This window comes from Armigeres subalbatus, chromosome 3, assembly GCF_024139115.2.
Source record: "Armigeres subalbatus isolate Guangzhou_Male chromosome 3, GZ_Asu_2, whole genome shotgun sequence".
Classification (NCBI taxonomy): Eukaryota; Metazoa; Arthropoda; class Insecta; order Diptera; family Culicidae; genus Armigeres; species Armigeres subalbatus.
This window is the reverse complement of record NC_085141.1, coordinates 279627005-279648307: the sequence shown is the minus strand read 5'-3', so window position 1 is coordinate 279648307 and position 21303 is coordinate 279627005. Positions and strand designations below refer to the sequence as shown.

The 21303-nt window shown below is 35.3% G+C and overlaps 1 protein-coding gene across 9 annotated transcripts in view; it reads left to right on the top strand.

Moving 5' to 3' along the window:
* Positions 1–21303, top strand: part of LOC134224596 (serine/threonine-protein kinase 10) — a 155787-nt gene that overhangs the window by 117261 nt on the left and 17223 nt on the right. For 8 of the 9 annotated variants that reach the window (XM_062704001.1, XM_062704004.1, XM_062704002.1 and 5 more), the window contains 4 exons: positions 4621–4789; positions 4857–4963; positions 5022–5154; positions 6384–7793. In XM_062704001.1, the coding sequence (XP_062559985.1) occupies positions 4621–4789; positions 4857–4963; positions 5022–5154; positions 6384–7298 (1324 nt within the window). In that variant the 3' untranslated portion in view covers positions 7299–7793. Of the gene's footprint in view, positions 1–4620; positions 4790–4856; positions 4964–5021; positions 5155–6383; positions 7794–21303 lie in introns of those variants that run through there. The other variant, XM_062704008.1, reaches the window with a different exon arrangement.

The following is a 21303-nucleotide window of genomic DNA, read 5'->3' as shown; positions in this document are numbered from 1 at the left end:
TTGGTTCTTCCTTTGCTGATGTAGTAAACTAATAATCATCCTCAATATACGAGTGGTGCGCTTCATGACGCATGGCTGTGCCAATAATGCGCAATACTCACGATCTAATTGCGACATCAGAAGCTATACCGTGGAGGCACCATATTTGACGCAGTTAAGAAAATTTTAAAAAGAATCATTATTTAAAAAATAATTCCAATATGGATTCGCTTAATATTCTGCATAACGAGCTTTCTACTATTATAGCATGTGTAGAAATAATGAAACTTAGAAATATAAGTTTATTTCTTAGTTTTTTAATCTGTTTTTATGTAGTACTTGAGGTGCCCAACTTGACGCACTAATTTTACTATGTTCCTTATTTGACGCAAAGTTGTTCCTAATTTGATGCACTTCAAAACTATGTTAAAACTCAATCAATTAAATGCCTTATTTTTTTATTATATAAAGACAGTGTAATAGAACTTGGTACGATATAAAATAACAAGTTAATTAATTATACAAAGAGGCATTTTTTTTGTTCAGTTGTTCTGCAGGTTATATGCTCTGTGGCATGTAAGTGTTTTGTTAGTTTCATGAACCCTGCACATCATTCAAAATGCTTCTCATTTAGGTGTAAGAATCGTGTCAAAATATATATTTACGGGAGGATTAACTTTTACATTTCATTACATAACCAGCCTACCATAGTCTGTTGTATTTGTAATAAAAAAATAACTTTCTTTGGTAATCTGCAATTTTGAATCTATAAACTGAGAAGTTCGTATAGCTTCTGTCTAAACTGAGAAGGATACAGAAAACGCAACTTGTATATGAACGCTTTAAGAACCACATTGAAGCTATCAATCTGCAAGTGTTACGTGACCAGCAGATATATCTCAAAAAATATGAGCTGCCCGACTATATACATTTTTTCAATAAACTATTAACATAAACTGAAGCTTATATGAGAAAGCCAGCCATATTTTTGTTTGATTTCATATTCAGGGTTGCACGACTAGTAGCGACAGGAAAGCGACAGAGTAACAAATTGAAAATATATTTATTTGTTTTGGCTTGTTATAATTTCGTACAAAGAAAGTAAATTGAATTATACGATACTAATTTATTATAAAATATTGTTTTCTCGCACGAATTCTAAAACTAGCATATAAAAACTGCATAATTATCAAATACCGGTAAGAAACGCGTCAAATAAACGCATCAAAATCAGAAGGCAACATAAGGCATACTATCATGGGCTGGACACTCAGTGGAATGATCCAATGTTGACTAATATTTAAAGTAGTTGAGAGTTAGTTAAAACTTAATGAATACATATTGCTTTTCCTATGACTATTATTGAGGTTTATTAGCACTGCCTTGTCTATTCGTATAAGATTAATTAGGAACATCACAATGCATTGTGAGCCAAATTTGACGCAGAACATTTTGGGTTGAAAAATGCGTTCGAATGTTGCAATGTTCAACGTAAAAGGTAAAGCTTACTAATAATGCTCAGCTGTTTGTAGGTAGGGGTAAAAGATTCTCACAAAAGTTATTTTGCGTGAAAAAATGATCATTTGATCCTTAGCATTGTGGCTAAGAAAGAAAAAAATTGACGCATTATGAGTATGACTTCCATATATTTTATTCGGGTATGTTGATTCTTCATCAATAATATGCTTTTTTTGCCATATATGCAATAAAGAAGAGCAAATAAAGCCATCTGGCTTGATTTGTTGATATATTTTTGGCGAAAATAGGTTTTCTGCATCATTTGATTTGAGAGTGCGCCAAGTTTGGACCTGCGTCAAATATGGTGCTTCCACGGTACAAAATCCAACTTTTCCAATTATTATGTTTTTAGGTAGATACTTAAAAATTCACGATATCTCGGTGTTCCCATTTGTATTTAATTTTCTCTTGAATCCTAATTTAAGAGAAACTGACTCTCGGCAAGAAATCACAAAATAATCCGAATATTCTAAATTGTATTAAGTACCTACCTATTTGAATCACAAAAGGCCGAATGAACTCAGCAGAGCAACAAAGTGGACCGGAGCGAGCGCGCGCTCGCTCCGGTCCACTTTGTTGCTCTGCCGAGTTCATTCGGCCTTATGTGGTTTCGGCCTTTTGTGCATTCGGCCTTTTGTGATTCGGCCTTTCGTAGTAGACCCAACGAAAGAACGTCACCCGGGCAGCCGGACAACTTGTTGTTTTGTTTCTCGAGGCACGTGTAGCACAGAATAAACTCGCGTTTTCGAATGTTCTTGCACCGAATTTCGTTAAATCTTCACTGTGGATCACTTCTGCGGTACTTTATGAACTAGCACAGAGAGGTTACGACCGCCGCGATCGCGAAAAATCGGAAAATTCGCCTAGATTTTCTTGAGCGCGCGCGCAATGAGAACCGAGTTAACGACCATCAAAACATGAACTGTCTCCAGATAGCCTTGCGAGCAAAGGCGTAGGATTGCCAATCCGAAGATGGCGAGTTCGATTAATCAAGTTTCAGTTGGAATGTAAAGTCATAGAAGAAAAAGTAGGAGATGTTTGAAAACAAGTTTTTTGTTTATCGGCTCATTGTTCATTTCATACAACAACTTTTAATACGCAGTTTTGTTCATTAATACTTATTCTTTCGAAATGTTGAACTCTCGAGCTTTGAGTACTTCTCGTCTGAGTGAGATGAGGTACGATTTTCAGCCTTATTTTTATACTGAAATTACCTGAGAACTTTTTATAAGCATGCAGCTTAAAAACTATACCAAATTATATTCTGACCTAAACGTCATATCTTGCAATCATTTGCTACAGTTGGACAGCTTTGATGTCCACATTAAAAACGCAACGAACAGCCTCTAGAAATGCATCCGAAAGTGATCAATTCAAAGTGTCGCAAGTGTCCGCATAGTGTCCATCTGACCGTATCACAGTTGTTCTTTGGCAGGTAGATCTTTTATCCCTGATATCGGAACATTTGCTAGTTGTCGTTTGATGCCAAGTATATTGGCCATTCTCTCAGTGATGAAGTTCGTCTTTCTTATCCTTACCCCTTTCCCGCCCACGATCATTTTCAAAGAAAGGAATCATCTTTGAAAAAAATGCTAGAACAAATGTTATTTAGCATACGGTAGGATGTGGCAAGATGGGCCACCTAAGGCAAACCCTGAATGTTTCAAAACTTTTCAACGGGGATTTATAAAAATAACTCATAATCTGTAAGCCAGGGGTATGAAAAAAAAACTTCAATTTTTTATTTCATTTTGGGTCATTACAGTAGAAGTCTATTTTTCTGTCAATCAAAAAGTGACGGGGTAAGATGAGTCAAACAGCGGGGCAAGATGGGTCACCTTTAAATTCTGCAATTAATATTGTTTTTAATCCCAACACTGAATTACACACAGATAGATAGCTTTATTGCCAATGATTTTATTGTAGGGATGATCGGGGCAATATGGGCCACCTAAGGAAATCGTTCCGCACTGAAAAGCTAAAAAAAACATTATTCAAATGTAGTTGACTTGTGGAGTTATATGATGTGGAGCATCCTCTTAAAGATCATATAACTTTTACATGATAAAACTTGTCAATAATCTCAAAATGAGACTGGCTCATATTGCCCCGTATGGTCATATTGCCCCTACTGCTCCTATAACAAATATATGCAAATTCTTACGAAAACAAGCCGTCTGTGTATTGCTTTCTTAATGACAAAAAATTACATTTTTAATGAACAAACATTATTATGTCAAAAGTAAAAGTAAAATGATTTTTTTCAAATGTGGAATACAAAGATATTATAATAATTTTGTATTATGCTTTGAAATTCAATATGAAATGAAAAACAAATGTTTGCAAATTTTCTGCGGCCCGCTTCAACAGTTCTAAATAGCGGGGGCCATCGATATACTTGATTCGGAATTCTAAAAGTGTGGATTTTATCTCCTTCTCCTTTGCTCTACTTTCGTCTCGTTCTTCACGTGATGTCGCTTGTTGGACGTTGTATCGAATTATTCTATGCGGTTTACTTGGGACATGGCTTATTTTCACGGCTTTGCACATTATTATCCACTTCGGCATTCTCTTGTGAAAGACGCAACAACTTGTACTAGCTCTAATACCGGAAAATAAGCTAGAACAAAAAATTGTATCATACCTTATTGATGGGACATGCATCTCTGATTCTAGGATTTTTGCACTTGTGTCCGGTTGCGATACCTGTGCCGCTAAGTTTTTTTTATTGTAATTTATAGTAGGGGAACGGTTCGGCACTTCATCCCATAGCTCCTATTTCCATCTCACCAAAAACAAAGCAATGAAAAGGAATTTGGTTTGTTTCTTATTTTTGTGATTTTTTCACTAGTGAGCACGCGTGTTAGCGAAAAGAAGCGACGAGGAGATTGGTGCTGTATTTCTCTGTTTTGCGATGAGATGAATATATGTTCAGTGAGCTGGAACAGTTCCCCTATCATTATCAATTAAAAGCAATTGCTATGTTTGAGCGCCTAAAAAATGCAAAAATCATATTTTGATAAGAATAATTACCTACACATATTAATTTCTGCTTTTGCTCTTCTAGTCTTTAGAGGCTGAAACTCACTCCATTTTTTAAACCATTATTATTCTTGTTTTTAGGATGATTTCTCGAAAAGAAGAAGAACTGCTGAAGCGCCAAACTATTGAGAGGCGAGCCTTGCCAAAACGAATACGTGCCGAGCGGAAAGCTCGCGATATGATGTTCCGTGAGTCGTTGCGAATTTCGATGACCACAGATCCGGAGCTGGAACGGGAGAAGCTGAAGAAGGTATGACGTTTTCTTCGTTTGACTTGCATATCATTATTTTAACTCTGACCATGTTTTTCAACTGCAGTTCCAAGAGCAGGAGAAAAAACGCTACAACCAGGAACAGACCCGCTTTGAAACGAAGCACATGAAGCAGCTGGAAGAGCTGCGAGCTACCTCAGACGGTTCCATCAGGTTTGTAAATTCTTTTTTATAAAACTGTAGAATATTTAATGATTAAATTTTTCTACAGGGAACTGGAACAGTTGCAAAACGAGAAACGCAAACAACTGTTAGAGCATGAAAGTGCCAAACTGCGCGAGTGCGATGAAGCCTTGCAGAAGGAACTTCGCGAGTGGAAGTCGCAACTCCTACCGAGAAAACAGGTAAGAATTGTGTTGAAACTTGTCTTGTTACAGAAATATTTTATAAGCATTGATGTTAATCAGTATAACCGCTTCTTGTATTCATTATTCGATTTTATGTACCTATGCGACTCTAGGCGTATTTTAGTTTGAAATTTTCTTTTGTTTTGAATGGGTCTAGGGTCTAGAGGGTGAGAATGGGTCATCGCTCTCACCGACAGACTGCAGGTCGGACAACAAAATCGTTCTCTTGTAATTTAGTTTTCTTGTCCTCAAATACATTCAATCTATTCTACAAGCATTGTGAGTAGTTGAAATAGTGACCCATTCTCAACCCCATTTGTCCCATTGTCACCCCCGACAACGGTACCAAGATTCATTTTTCCTTTGAATGAAAACTAGATGCAGCCATAAAGAAGTGTTGATTACACGTTGAAGATTATCGTTTTTTAACCCTCTCTTTTCCCACGATTTTTTCAAAGATTTCATTAGTAAGGAATCACCTATGAAACAAATGCTAGAACAAAAGTTATTTGGCATAGCTAAAATAAGTTTTCAATAGTTTCACTATTTTTACACAAAATTGATTATATTTGCAGTCTAATGTAACCATACAGTTGTGCCAAATACTGCTTTTTGTTGTTGAAATAATTCGATTAATGTTTGAAGGTGAAAAATTTGATGGAGCTCTTCTACTATAGCTACCATAGGCAGGAAAGGGTTAAATATGTTGTCGCACGATGAATAATGAATCGGTTTTCTAGATTTTTGGTTTCTTGGGATAATTTTAAAATTTTCAGTAGATTTTCAACATTTATTGGCTGAAAATAGATGTCTAGATATCGAATTAGCTACTCGTCAAAATTGATTCATTTAGTAGAATTAAATATGAAATATGTTTGTAACTATCATATGTTTGTCAACCGATTTAAAAAAAAAGGTACAAACGCATGATTAAGTCTACAACAAAACGTCGAAAACACATGAAGTCGAAATTTTTGGGAATTTAGAAAAACTTTTTTTCTCGATATCTATTCATCTATCTAATAAAGCATGCTACGTAAAAAATATAATAAAAGAATAATAAACGCTACCACTAATTGGCTTGTACGATAGTGTAACCGTTTGCTAAGTATATATTGAATTACCTACTAACCAACTTATAACATCTCCTTCGTTTTATTTTTCCTACTGCTCTCTTGGATTATGCGACCCTTACTGCAACATTACTGCCGTGTTTGCCCGGGCAGGCTGTACAGAAAGAGCTCGACCGGCAGGTGAACGAGTACGAGCTCAAGTGGGGTCCGGTAGATCGACGCGATTTTGATGGTGATTTTGTAGTTCCTCCGGAAATTCGGAATCGCACCAACTCCCTGAATTCCCGCTCCTATCGACTGCACGGTGGCTTACTCAGTATTTCCCGATCCCGTACTTTCCTAGCCCTTCCAGTTGCTAACGGACGTAACAGTATACACAGTTCGGTTCCAGATTTAAGTCGCTCTGTTCCGAATACGCCAAATTCAGGTCATAAACTTTCTCTAGCATCGTCCTATGACTCGGTTCTGGAAGAAAATGAAAATGAAAATATGGCACCGTATCAGGCAGGTCCTGGGGAGCACCAGTCCGCTATCAGTTACATTTTTACCGATGATGGAGTGCACTTGCGAAGGAACTCTGAGGATGTTCTTTCGGGCAGGAGAACAAAAATTCCAGTTAAGCATAACCCTCCCAGGCCATATCAGGAAAATGGTACCCGATATAATTCTAGTTTACCCCCTCACCAGAGTCACTCTAGGCAAAATTCCGAGCCATCTAATCGCGTTGTTCCTATAAGAGTAAAAAAGCCAGGGAATCTTTTCGAAGCAATGACCAATAGATCTTCAACTGGTGTTGCGTCGTACAGTGGAAGTACGATGCCCAGGGGAAATAACACCGGTTGGGGATCCAGCCGCCTTGGTACAAATAACTTTTCTTCGGATGCCAATATCAATAGGTTAACAACGTTCAGTTCAGCAAGAGGGGGCCTCCCACTCCAACACCTTCCACAACATCAAAATGGCGAAGGCGAGGTTGATCGAACTGTAGTGCCCAGCTCGGGATTGAAACTTTCCCCTTCCACGCCAATTCTCCTGTCACCGGGGAAACGAAGTGATTCAGTCGCTTAGATCGCAATGTCTTACAACTAGTCAGGAAAACAAGTCCATAGTTTAGTGATAAAAATAGAATTTTTTAAATCTAGAAAATTATACATCATTCCATTTGCTTCAGTCTAGACGCCGAAACTGTGTATACGTGTTCTCCCTCTCCCACTAATGCCCTCTTTGGTGAAAAAGTAATATTTGGAAAAGAAATAAATAAAAATCAGACAACACAGCACGGTTTTGCACTACCATTTTGCCACATCTTCGATAATTGAAGTATAAACCCAGCAAACATCATAACTAACAACGGCTTTTTCGAAATTGAACTGAAGGAATCATCTCACGTGGACAAATTGTAACTGAAAACCATAACCATTTTAAAACCGCAGATGACGGCTAATCACTAACAAGTAACTAACACAACATCGCTTGCGCCACAGTGTGTTACTAACAACACAGCAACATTTGAGATGGCAACGTGCACCGCTTTCAAGTTTAATGACGTAAAAACACAGTTTCGCTACAAATGAGCCACTGATCAGACACACTTCAACACACTGTGCACTCTGGATGGTTGTTATAAATGGAGTAGTACCATTTTCAAAGTTAAATCGTTGAAATCCGAATAAGTGGTCCACAAGTATGAAAGCGGTCACCCGAGAGGAGAAATATTCAAGGTTTGTTGATTGAATTTTTTTCTACACATACTTTTGTTCAGTCCACGTGGCCACCGATAAGTGTTTTTCATGTTCCATATAGTTGGTTCACTGTCATATTTCCTCCGAATTTACACACCAGGGTTACCATTGTTTTGATGTTGTTTGTGTATTGTCGGCTTTCCTGTGCCAGTTTGTTTCGGGTGTTGGGGCGGCTAAGTATGAGTATGCGAAGAAAATGCAAAAAACAAAGAACAACGAATCTACACCTGTGTTCAGAATAATAGCAGCGGAAGTCGTTTTTCTTACAAAATGGACAACTTTGACAAGCTGTAACTTTCTACCCCGATGACCGATTGAGCTGATATTTTAGCACTGAATTACAAATATGATGAATTTTACACATATTAAGTACCGTGGAAGCACCATATTTGACGCAGGTCCAAACTTGGCGCACTCTCAAATCAAATGATGCAGAAAACCTATTTTCGCCAAAAATATATCAACAAATCAAGCCAGATGGCTTTATTTGCTCTTCTTTATTGCATATATGGCAAAAAAAGCATATTATTGATGAAGAATCAACATACCCGAATAAAATATATGGAAGTCATACTCATAATGCGTCAATTTTTTTCTTTCTTAGCCACAATGCTAAGGATCAAATGATCATTTTTTCACGCAAAATAACTTTTGTGAGAATCTTTTACCCCTACCTACAAACAGCTGAGCATTATTAGTAAGCTTTACCTTTTACGTTGAACATTGCAACATTCGAACGCATTTTCAACCCAAAATGTTCTGCGTCAAATTTGGCTCACAATGCATTGTGATGTTCCTAATTAATCTTATACGAATAGACAAGGCAGTGCTAATAAACCTCAATAATAGTCATAGGAAAAGCAATATGTATTCATTAAGTTTTAACTAACTCTCAACTACTTTAAATATTAGTCAACATTGGATCATTCCACTGAGTGTCCAGCCCATGATAGTATGCCTTATGTTGCCTTCGATTTTGATGCGTTTATTTGACGCGTTTCTTACCGGTATTTGGTAATTATGCAGTTTTTATATGCTAGTTTTAGAATTCGTGCGAGAAAACAATATTTTATAATAAATTAGTATCGTATAATTCAATTTACTTTCTTTGTACGAAATTATAACAAGCCAAAACAAATAAATATATTTTCAATTTGTTACTCTGTCGCTTTCCTGTCGCTACTAGTCGTGCAACCCTGAATATGAAATCAAACAAAAATATGGCTGGCTTTCTCATATAAGCTTCAGTTTATGTTAATAGTTTATTGAAAAAATGTATATAGACGGGTAGCTCATATTTTTTGAGATATATCTGCTGGTCACGTAACACTTGCAGATTGATAGCTTCAATGTGGTTCTTAAAGCGTTCATATACAAGTTGCGTTTTCTGTATCCTTCTCAGTTTAGACAGAAGCTATACGAACTTCTCAGTTTATAGATTCAAAATTGCAGATTACCAAAGAAAGTTATTTTTTTATTACAAATACAACAGACTATGGTAGGCTGGTTATGTAATGAAATGTAAAAGTTAATCCTCCCGTAAATATATATTTTGACACGATTCTTACACCTAAATGAGAAGCATTTTGAATGATGTGCAGGGTTCATGAAACTAACAAAACACTTACATGCCACAGAGCATATAACCTGCAGAACAACTGAACAAAAAAAATGCCTCTTTGTATAATTAATTTACTTGTTATTTTATATCGTACCAAGTTCTATTACACTGTCTTTATGTAATAAAAAAATAAGGCATTTAATTGATTCAGTTTTAACATAGTTTTGAAGTGCATCAAATTAGGAACAACTTTGCGTCAAATAAGGAACATAGTAAAATTAGTGCGTCAAGTTGGGCACCTCAAGTACTACATAAAAACAGATTAAAAAACTAAGAAATAAACTTATATTTCTAAGTTTCATTATTTCTACACATGCTATAATAGTAGAAAGCTCGTTATGCAGAATATTAAGCGAATCCATATTGGAATTATTTTTTAAATAATGATTCTTTTTAAAATTTTCTTAACTGCGTCAAATATGGTGCCTCCACGGTATTGCTATTTTTTTTTTTAACAATTTGACCTAGTGCGTAATTTTTGAACGCGTCATTCGAAAAAATTTAGTATTTTAGTATGTGTAAATTTAGTATGTGTAAAATTCATCATATTTGTAGTTCACTACCAAAATTTCAGCTCAATCGGTCATCGGGGTGCAAAGTTACAGCTTGTCAAAGTTGACCATTTTGTATGAAAAACGGCTTCCGCTGCTATTATTCTGAACACAGGTGTAGATTAGGTAAACATTTTTCTATTAAAGATTTTTTTTTATTGGAGTTAAAGTTTGTCACTGAATTAAGAAAACTGACATCCTTAAAATCACATCGATTCAGTAGAGTAGAAGAATCGATAATAGGGCTTAATCTATCTAAGTCGAGTCAAGTACGAGACACTGGAGACTACCTTAATGTTGGGGTCGAAATACCTATCTGTCAAGGTACAATTAAGTGGTAGAATTAAATGGGATTGTACAAACTCGTCTTATGACAATTGCTTAATATATTATTACAGTGGCATGAAAATAGGACCGCATTTGTGAACGTTCAGCTTTCAGTATTATTAGGGCGTAATCATATTGGGCTAAGTATTTTGACATGAAGGATTCATATATTGTAATTATATCACATTATAGCTTATTCATCATCTTTGTCGTCGAACTATGTTCTCAAGACAATTCATTCAAGTAATTAAACAAATTCTTATGTTTGTATAAAGTAAAACTGACACGCAGATGTTTTGTTTTACATCACCACCTTAGAGCGATAGGGGACAATGAAATCGCTTGTAGGTCAATGCCCAGAAGACCGATTTCCAGAATCAGTTCCCCAGAATGGTATTTTCCGGAATTCCATTTTCCTGAAAAAGAAATCCCAAGAATATATTCCAGGGAAAAAAACTCGGCATGACCATTGGGAAGCTTCGCAAAGACACGAAAAAATGGTAATACTGATTGACCCACCTAGCAGTGGTTATGCCATTCTCATGCATTAGATACATTAAAAGTTTTATTTTGCGCACTTACATACACACACGCACATACACAAGCAGACGTCATCTTAATTCGTCGAGCTTATTCGATTGGTATATAACACTATGGGTTACGCGCCGCCGTGCCACGCCGCCGATGCCGTGAAAAATAAATCGGCGCGCCGCCGTATATTTTTTACCGCGCCGATGGCATTTTTACTGTTCCTGTTACATACATATTTACATATTTTCAGCCAAGCTCATATGACAATTATCTTTTTATTACAATTATGTTGCATTTATTCGCATTTCCAATAAAAAATTGACCCAACAAAATTGAAAGTTGATGAAGGACTTATTCAATTTAAAATAGGCTATTTCAGCTAAAAAACTAGATTATTCAGCCTGAATTGATTGTTGGCGAACCACTAGATTCCTTGTTATACAATGTATGTTTGGTCAAACAAAACAATATCTGTTCAAACAAAATGCACCTGATATTTAATTAGGGTATCCAATCATGGTTTGAACCATATGGCGGGTTTCGGATGAGCCGTCAAACCAAAGTTGATTTATTTCATTAAAGGGTCATGTTACAACTGCGATTTCTAGTTTATATGGAAGCTTAGTTCATTATCTTTCTAAAAACATCCTGGGTGCCCATATTTATGCTTAGTTTTATTGAAAAAACTTAATAATTACATAACTTTGATTCGTATCATGATTTGAACTACACTGTTCATGGTTTGAACTAAATTCGTACCATGGTTTGAACTACTGCAGCAGCTCCTAAATATAATACTAATCACATGCATGAAAAGCTGAGGAAATCTATAGAAAAGCATATTTGTTTTCCTATTCATCTTCTCGCATTAGATTAGTAACTCGAAACGTGTGAAAATCTTCTAAATTATCGATTTGAAAATTGCGATTTTTTTCCTATGAGCGATTCCAAGCAACAGCATCAAAATTTAAGAAAATTTTTAATTCATGATTTTCTATTGAGTTGAAACTTTGCACAGTTTTTCAATTTCATCTAAATCGTCATTTTTCGATATCAAATCTTCATATCCATTATATTAGCTATCTACCATAAAAATTTGGTGATGGTAAACCAATAAACAAAAAAGTTATGACATTTCAAACATTTCACAATTTTCAACTATAGTAAACAAAAAAAATTTCCGTGTATTTTTTTCAAGAATCACTGATTTGATGCTGATTTTATTGTTAAGGGCCTTGCGTGAGTTAAACAAGTTGTTTGTATGATATTCCATATTTATGTATTCATCGATATTATGTATATTATATGTATAAATATTATATGTATAAATAAATAAAAATGAATTAATATTATCCTTAGTATTAAATTAAATGTGGCAGTTACACAATGTTGTTATAGAAACTCTAAGAGTTTTGGGTTTGAATTTTGGTATGGGTTATGATATCATGAAAACAGTTTATTAATACTTATTTTTTATTTATTTTTATTCAAATTTTTAAAATATCGAACACTTTTGAATTATTATCAGCACAGTTTGAGTATAGTTTTTGCTTTAATTTTATTTTCCGACAATGGAATGAAACAGTGAAATTTTGGGTTCCTTGGATCGTTTTCGCGTTATTAAATTGCTCGCTGAGCTCTGAAGCCTTTATTTCGTACTCTTCAGTAGTAGTAAAACAAAATGATAATTTGGTTAAATCTTTTCTTTTCTACGATTTGCCCAATCAAAAAGTTCTTTCGCAGTTTTAATTGGATGCTCACGTTCTTTGGCTAAACTTGCTCTTGTGGCCATGCGCTTTATTGTTCCTCCAATAGCATCACAAGGACCTTTGCCATGTGATGTAGCAAAAAAATGCCATTCTGCATCAATTCCGTACATTGATTTAAATTGACATAGGCTCGAAAAATTCTTACGATTTTTGTACTGCGACGCTGCTCCATCAGACATGAAATATATCTTTTTGACTTCTTTATGCTTATCAACGCGTAAAAGTTAATCATTTTTCAATGAACAAGTTTACGGATACTGAATCGTGTCTTAAATCTTCGGAAATTATAATAAAACTTAAGTGTTCAATTTGCGTACTTCCATTAAAACAAATAACGAATGGATGAATTGTAGCTTGTTATACGTTCCAGTGATGGGACTGCACTTCATCTTGCAATACAAAGCTGTAATTTTCAGAAAAATCACAAATGACTAAAAATTCACCATTTTGTAATGTATTTTTCGTATTTTTTAAAAAGCTGGATTGTTCTGTTTTAATGAAATCGTGAGGGATTAAACTTTCTAATTTCAAGCAAAAATATGACACAAACTCATCTACAGGTTTCTATGTCACACCTATCCGTGGTCACCCATTGCTCAAATGATAACTGATCAATATATTTTTCTTCAAACTCAGCGAATAAAGTATTTTCCAATGATGAAGAATCTGGACAATCCAAACAAGATCGTAGATAGCAATTTGATGTTGTATTTTCACACAAAAGACTACCAGTTAACATTTTAATATCCTTTGTTAAATTGATTCTTTTCAAACTATGTAAAATAAGATTAATATTCTCATGGGTTTAGCACACACACACATTATGTGTTCCTGAATTGGAAAGAAGCTTACATTGCCTTGGCCGAAGGCTTGCAAATGAGGAAAAACCTATTTTAATATTATCGTGAATTTCCTTGAAGCGTGTGTACGCTTCTTTCAAAGTCGTCATCATTAATCGTTTTTGGATTGCTTGACGCTTTCCATCTTTTTTTACTGGTACATAATCTTTTTGACCAGGCATAGCTCGACTTACTTCATCATCTTCAAAATATTGAACTACTATTTCTTTTGTCTCATCTGTTAACGCAGTACTAGACCTAGTATTTTTGGTTGAAAGACAGTTATTCTTCAATTGTTTTGCCTCTTTTACTGTATTTCTATTGGTTTTGAACTCATCAATGGCATCCTGAATAGACCACGAACTTGGCAGCATCGACAAAATCAATAATTTTTCTTTCCTTGTCGTGGCTGCATTCGAGAACCTTTCCTTCATATTTATAATTACCTCATCGTAGTCTGTATTTTCCACATCATCAGGTCCTAATTTGAAGAGGTTTCTTCGTACAGCTTCGTTTATTTCACGGTATTTTTCTCCGGGTAATAAACGTAGTCCATCTTACTCCATTTAATCGGAGTCACTTTTATCCCAGCTATGCCCTCGTTAAAGCGTTCGATGTTGACCTTTTGGATACACTCATCTTCCGATTGATTTGTTGAAACAGATTTCGCTGATGGTACGGTGGCAAGGCTCTCAGCACTTAATACTTCTGGTAATTCCTCAGTTGTTGTCGATACATCTGGCAATTCCTCAGTTGCTGTCGTTTTCGAACTTCCTGCGCTCTGCTCAACCGATGATATACAGATTGCTCTTTTGTCAACGTTTAGACGGCAGGACGTGCAAATGCGTAAATTTGTATTCAATGTGGACATTGGAGCATAACCAGTCGCTTTCAGTTTATCTATGGTGCTTTCGGTGAGATTTCGTAACTCTTTTGAACACTTTTTTCCATCAAACGGCCTACAACAGTTGAGAAAGCGGCTACTCATGTTGTTCGTAATATTTCAATAAACAAAATCACTTTTAAGTTTTTACTGACTAGTTTGGTGTCATTTGCTTGACTGAAGAAAAAAATTACTATAAGATCTTTAACAACCTTAGTAGTAGTAATTTTTTGCTTTTTCGTGAGCATTGTCATGGTATGTACCTATCATGCATTTGTTGTTGTTGAAGATACCCGTTTCCTCCCGATCATAAAGTCTATTCTCTAAGAGGTATATTTTTTGCAGGTAAACTATAGACGTACACGTGTATATAAATCTTTGATTTTGCAGCTTTTGTCTTAAAAATAACATTTCTGATATGTTTCTATCAACGTTATTATCAACAGGTTTCAACACTATTAAAAGAATTTTTCGCCAGTCACGTGCAATGAAAATAATGACACTATCAATACTTTTGATCACAACACTGGATCGTGTCTAAGTTTCTTATAGATGCTATGAATAATTAAATCAAAATATCATGAAAACAACTTGTTTAAATCACGTCCCTTAACAATAAAATCTGCATCAAACTGCAATTCTCGAAATAACTTACACAGAAAAAAAATTTTTTTTACTAAATGTGAAAATTGTGAAATGTTTGAAATGTCATAACTTTTTTGTTTATTAGTTTACCATCACCAAATTTTTATGGTAGATAGTTAATATAATGGACCGTTTTCCCTAAAAAAATTACGTTCGAAAAAAGATAGGGTTTTGAGATATTTGAGTTTTGTGACAAAATGATATTTTTAAAGGCAAAAAAATTTTTTTTTACTGTGGACATTTTCTTAAGAATCACCATTTAGTTGTCTAACTTTGCTGAAAAAATCATAACAATCGAACATTCCGTTTTGCTGTGCAGCTTTTTAAATATTTTTGAACCATTTTCACATACACCCTTTTGAAAAGTTAGTCGTGACTCAATATGAAGATTTGATATCGAAAAATGACGATTTAGATGAAATTGAAAAACTGTGCAGAGTTTCAAATATTTTCGAAATGGTCGCTCAGGATCGACTGACATGCCCCCGTGGAATGCCTCCTATTGGAAATGTAAACAAAATGCTCCAGCTAGGCGCATGCAGCGCTCCTAGCGGACAGCAGCAGAACATGACTGCATTTACATGTTCAAACCGTGGTACGAGTTTAGTTCAAACCATGATTAGTTTTCACCTTGTATCAATGTTACTATTTTAACTATTTAAAACTGTTTCTCAATTGTATGATGATGTCAATCGATTACAGGTAAAAATAGCGTTCTTTTGATATATTGATCTCACTCCTGTGTCATAAAATGCGTCCTTTACGAGCTTTTTGAAATTATGCCACTGGTGGGGGGGGATCTAGTGCTAATTCGGGACGTTTTTAAATCGCTCCATTTGTAATGAAATGTATGAATGTTTAAATAAACTCTATCACTTTCAGTATACCTAAATATGCCATTCATACTGTTTTAGGTTCATTTCCTGCCAATGAGATGGTAATTTTCACTGATTTCAAAATGGTTCAAACCATGATACGCTTTTCACTAGTTCAAACCATGATTGGGATACCCTATACAGGATTCAGTTTTCACACGATTTTTTTTTCGATCGTATTTTTGATTGTGTGACCTCAATTTACTACCAAAATCTTCGCAATATGTTTCAAAAAAATCCAGAATAAATCAAAGAAAAATCACATGATAATTAATATGCGTTATACATGTAGGTTGAGTGAAAAATTGAGAAAATGTAAATCGTGTGTAAACAGAATCCAGTGTATTCAGAAAATAATTCTTCAGAAATTGCTCCTACAACTTCTCCGGCAGTCTTTTTTCTTTTTTTTCTTTTTTGTTGGGGCGTAGAACCATTGAGTTGAACGTCCATTGAGTTGAACTTTTGTGGTATACCCCTGATTACTATTAACTATTCGCATCTTCTAGGTTGATCGCCATTTGTCAAGTAAACAACCTAAGACGCGTATTTTCCCAGTCCGGTATAATTGAGTTAATAAAACCCACTACCTTTCCAGGATTTGCAGTCCAAATATCTCCTGGTTGCATAAAGCCACTATTTAGAAATTTAGATCTACCCTTGTACAATGCATCACAACTGCAGCAGATGTTCCGAGGTTTCACGTTCCATGTTACAGAAACGACAGATATCATTCTGAATCTGGCCAATATTTTTCAAGTGATATCTGCTCGGGCAGTGTCCGGTTATTAGGCCAGTAAAGGTGCAAAGAGCTCTCTTGCTGAGCTCTAAGAGCTTTTCGGTTACTTTAACATTGGGAATTATAAATCTCTTTGATTGAGCACACTTTTCGGCAACAAACCAATTGGTCATCAACCTTTGTGCTTCCCAGGATTTTAATTCCATTTTTATGGTACAGTATGATATACCGCAGAAAGGTTCTGGGCCAATAAACTGTGTTTTTTTTTTAATTTCTTTATTATAGTGATTTTTCAAGGAAATATAGAGTTCATCACTTAATAAACTGTGTATTTGAACCTCGTTTCGCAAGCTCGTCTGCCTTTTCATTACCTCCAATGCCACAGTGTCCTGGAACCCAGTACAGATTTACGGAGTTCTTTTGGCACACCTTTCGCAATGAAAGAATGCAGTCCCAGATAAGTTTTGACGTACATTTAAAGCTTCTCAACGCTTTAAGTGCCGCTTGACTATCTGTGAAAATACAAATATTTGCATATCTATATTTCCTTTCTACACAGATATTAGCACATTTCATTATAGCAAAAATCTCCGCTTGAAACACCGTTGGATAGTTTCCCATTGTCACTGAGATCGCTATCCCAGGGCCGAAGATTCCTGCACCCGTTTTTGTTCCTATTTTTGAGCCATCTTTGTAGAATTTTATGGAACCGTCTCGAACAGTGGGACCTCCGACATCCTAAACCATACGTGATGGTTCATATATGTTGTAAGGAATGTCATAGTTCTCAACAGGTTTCATCCGGTCTCCATTCATATTCATCACTGGCAAATATTGAAAATTTTGTGAAATACTCAAGTGGCCCACTTAAGTTTTTGCATATTCTTTTCCGCTTCTAACTGCACGAATTCATACAATGGTAGCAGATTAAGAATTGCATCTAAAGATTTTTAAGGGGTGCTACGCATCGCTCCCGTTGTAGCAATGGACACTAACCTTTACAGTTTTGTCAGCTTCTTCTGTGCAGTAGCCTCTTTTGTTTTTGGCCACCAGACAAGAGCAGCATATGTCAGTTTTGGACGAATAATGGAAGTATAGATCCACTTTATCATTTTTGGTCTTAAGCCCCATTTTCTTCCAAATGTTTTAGAGCATATCCAGAAGGCACTAGTTGCCTTTCCGATCGCACACTTAATATGAGAATTCCAGTTCAGTTATCTTCGGCAGTACGTACTAGAATAATTCAGTATGGAAATTTTTCAGAAAATCATTTAAATATTCTTTGGAAACTCGACAATCTTTTTTGATATTCTTTATGAACTAATACGTCTTCTAGAATCTAGAAACTCTAGAAACCCATCCACAGGAAATTCTCATGAAACTCATTCACAAATTTATATAAAAAAATCTTTGGAGTTTCAAATTAGTAGTTCCTTTGCGAATTTCTTCAAGAAATACGGCATGCAATCTTTTATGAACTTCTTTGGATATTCCAACAAAAAATCCGTCGTGAGTTTCATAAAAGAGGAATTCCCGGAGCAGTTTCCTGAAAAATTATCAAGTAATTTCCAGGAGATACTTATAGAGATATTTCTGGAAGAGTTTTTGAAGAAATTTTGGCGGACGTTCTAGGAAATTCTTGAAGAATTTCTAAAGAAGTCTGAAGAAACAGCGGAATAATTTTCGGATTATTTTCCTTATGATATTTAGGGGAAATTTTTAAGGGAATTTGTCAAAAAAAACTCTATCCAGTATTTTGCGCTCGATAATGGCGGCCTAATGAGATCCAAAGAAAATATTTACATATTTTGATCAATGTAGGCCCCGATTTATTAAAAAACGATGGCACTCAGGATCGGACAAACAAACAAACGTCAATTATATTTCTCAATTTCGTTTTTCTAAATAGGGTATGATGGGGCAAGATAGGTCGCCTAAGGCGAACCATGAAAATCTCAAAACAGAAACATTTTATTTCAACTTTTCAACATGGATCTATAAAAATAGCTCATAATCTGTAAGCCTGGTATGAAATAACAAAAACTCCACTTTTTATTCCATTTCGAGTCATTAAAGTAGAAGTCTATTTTTCAGTCAATCAAAAAATGGCGGGGTAAGATGGGTCAAACAGCAGTATTCCAACGCAGTTAGTATAACATCACCTACATTACTTATAATACGTTCACTATGTTAATAAAAATGTTTAAATTTCACATTGCTCGACGAGATTACACGTTTTATAGAAAGTGTGTTTCGCATAAGAAACAATGCTGAAAAATATTTTACCTCGCCATACTCTACCAAAATAAAATTTTATCATCAATTCGAGTGATAATAAAGTAGAACCAAATTATTCCTCCTACAAAGTCATAATATCCACATTAAAATGTACACGATGCTCAAAAACGGCCCTGACCCATCTTACCCCGCGACCCATCTTGCCCCGCCTAACCCTACTCCAATACTTGCATGTTCGAGAATTTGGTGCATAGTAAATTCTTATGCATAGTAAATATAATGGGAGGGTCTGGCGCCCGCTGCTTGAGTATAAAACATGCTCAACAAACTAGATACGTCATTTGCATCAGTTTCTAATGAAATTGACTACACGAGATCAGAGCCAGAGTGTCTTTCCTTATTTCTTTAACTGCAATATTTATGACGAAAAAAAATATGCTTCATGCGTTCCAATAGGGCTGCTAGCATAAAATTAATGACTAACACAGATACTTATCATTCGTTATTATAAAAACTTCGTCAATTTGTTACGCTGTACGCATTCCAAGAAAATAAAGTTAAAATAATTAAAAAGAATGTAGGAATCCATCCAAGGAAAACTTCGAAAATGTTTTGGATAATTTTTAATTCCTCCAGGAATTCCTTCGAAAGTTCCCCCGGAAGTTCTTAAAAGAATTCCTGCGGAAGTTAGAGGTGTGCGCCGCCGCCGACAGTTTTTGGCACGCCGCCGCTGCCGACATTTTTGCATTGGCGCGCCGCTGTTTCAAATTTGTCACGCCGCTGATCTATAATTTTCCACGCCGATTCAAATTTTCAGTGGAAACTCCAAAGATTCAGTGCAATTTCCATATAATTTCCTGATAGATCGTTACAACATCACGTTGAAACTTCAGAGAATTTTTCGTGAAGATACCAATTATTTCCATGAAAATTCCATACAATATCTTGCTGAAATTTAAAAAAAGACAGAATCACCGTGATCACGGTGATTCTGTCTTTTTTAATTTTGAAAAGCTCTCCGTAAAAACTTAGCGTGAAAATTGCGAAGGAGTTCCAGTTGAAATTCAAAAATCTAATTGAAATTGAATTTTTGAACAGAAAAGAGTCGTTCGGCAGAAAGCCACAAGGCTGAAAGTTGTTTGGCCGAATATGTCTTTTAACCGAAAAGACTATTTGGTAGAAGCCTTCCCGAGCAAACCGATAACATTTTTTTTGATATTGTGAAATCATCGATTATGTTTACTTAATTTGATATCTTTTTGGTCGTATTGACGGTTAAAATAACAAAACGTAATAGCAGAAATATCTTACTGTGACATTCAATCATTAACTATTCCTGCTGTCGATGAGAGCAAATCGAAAACTAATTTTGATATTGGTTTCCGATAACAAAATAAGTACACAGTTTGATGTCATATCATTCAATTTAGTAATCTACAGCAAAATGAGATCAAAATATGTAATCAATCATAATGATTTATACATATTTGAAAACGAATTATGACTCAATTTGATGTCAAAATCAAAATATGTTTTCTATATGATCTCATTATGTTTTCAGACTTCGCTAGGATATCTAGCCTAAAGTTATTTGGCTGAGAATGTCATTTGATCGAACAGTTCCTTTTGCTAAAAAAAAATCGTGAGTATGTTCTTCGGCCGAAATAGTCGTTTGATCGAAAAGGACTTTCGATCGAAAGTGTCGTTCGGCTGAATTGATCATTTTGTATATTTTCAAGACAAGAGAATCTTGTGATTTTCGCTTCAAAATTTGAACGAAAGATTTCTAGTTTTTCCAGAATAGTTATTCGAAAATTATTTTCAGATTTTCCACGGAAACTACTTCCAAGTATCGAGAGCTCTTTGGAATTACCAAGAGGAGTTCTTTGGATTTATCAAGGAAAGTTGTTTGGGATTCACATGAGAATCTATTAAAGATTTTTCACGAAAAGTTGTTCCAAATTTCAATAGTAAAATGTTGGGAATGTTCCTATTGAGTTTCTGTTGAGTATTCTTTGAAATTCACGCAGAAAATTGTGACTGGTAAAAGAGATGCTTAACGTTGACTTCCCCAATCTAGATTATATAAGACAGTTAGTTTTTTTTATCCTTTAGTAGAGTGATTTGCGAAAAATCGGAGAAGTTCATCACTAAACGGCTAGTTTGGCATAGCCAACTTTAAAACATCGAAAAAATGCTCGCAATTTTTGAGGATTTTTTTGGATTTCTTCAGAAAATTCTTTCTATTTTCGATTAGAAATTCTTGGTAAGTTCCATTGACCGAAAGCGACAGACGGCCGAACTGGCAATTTGGCC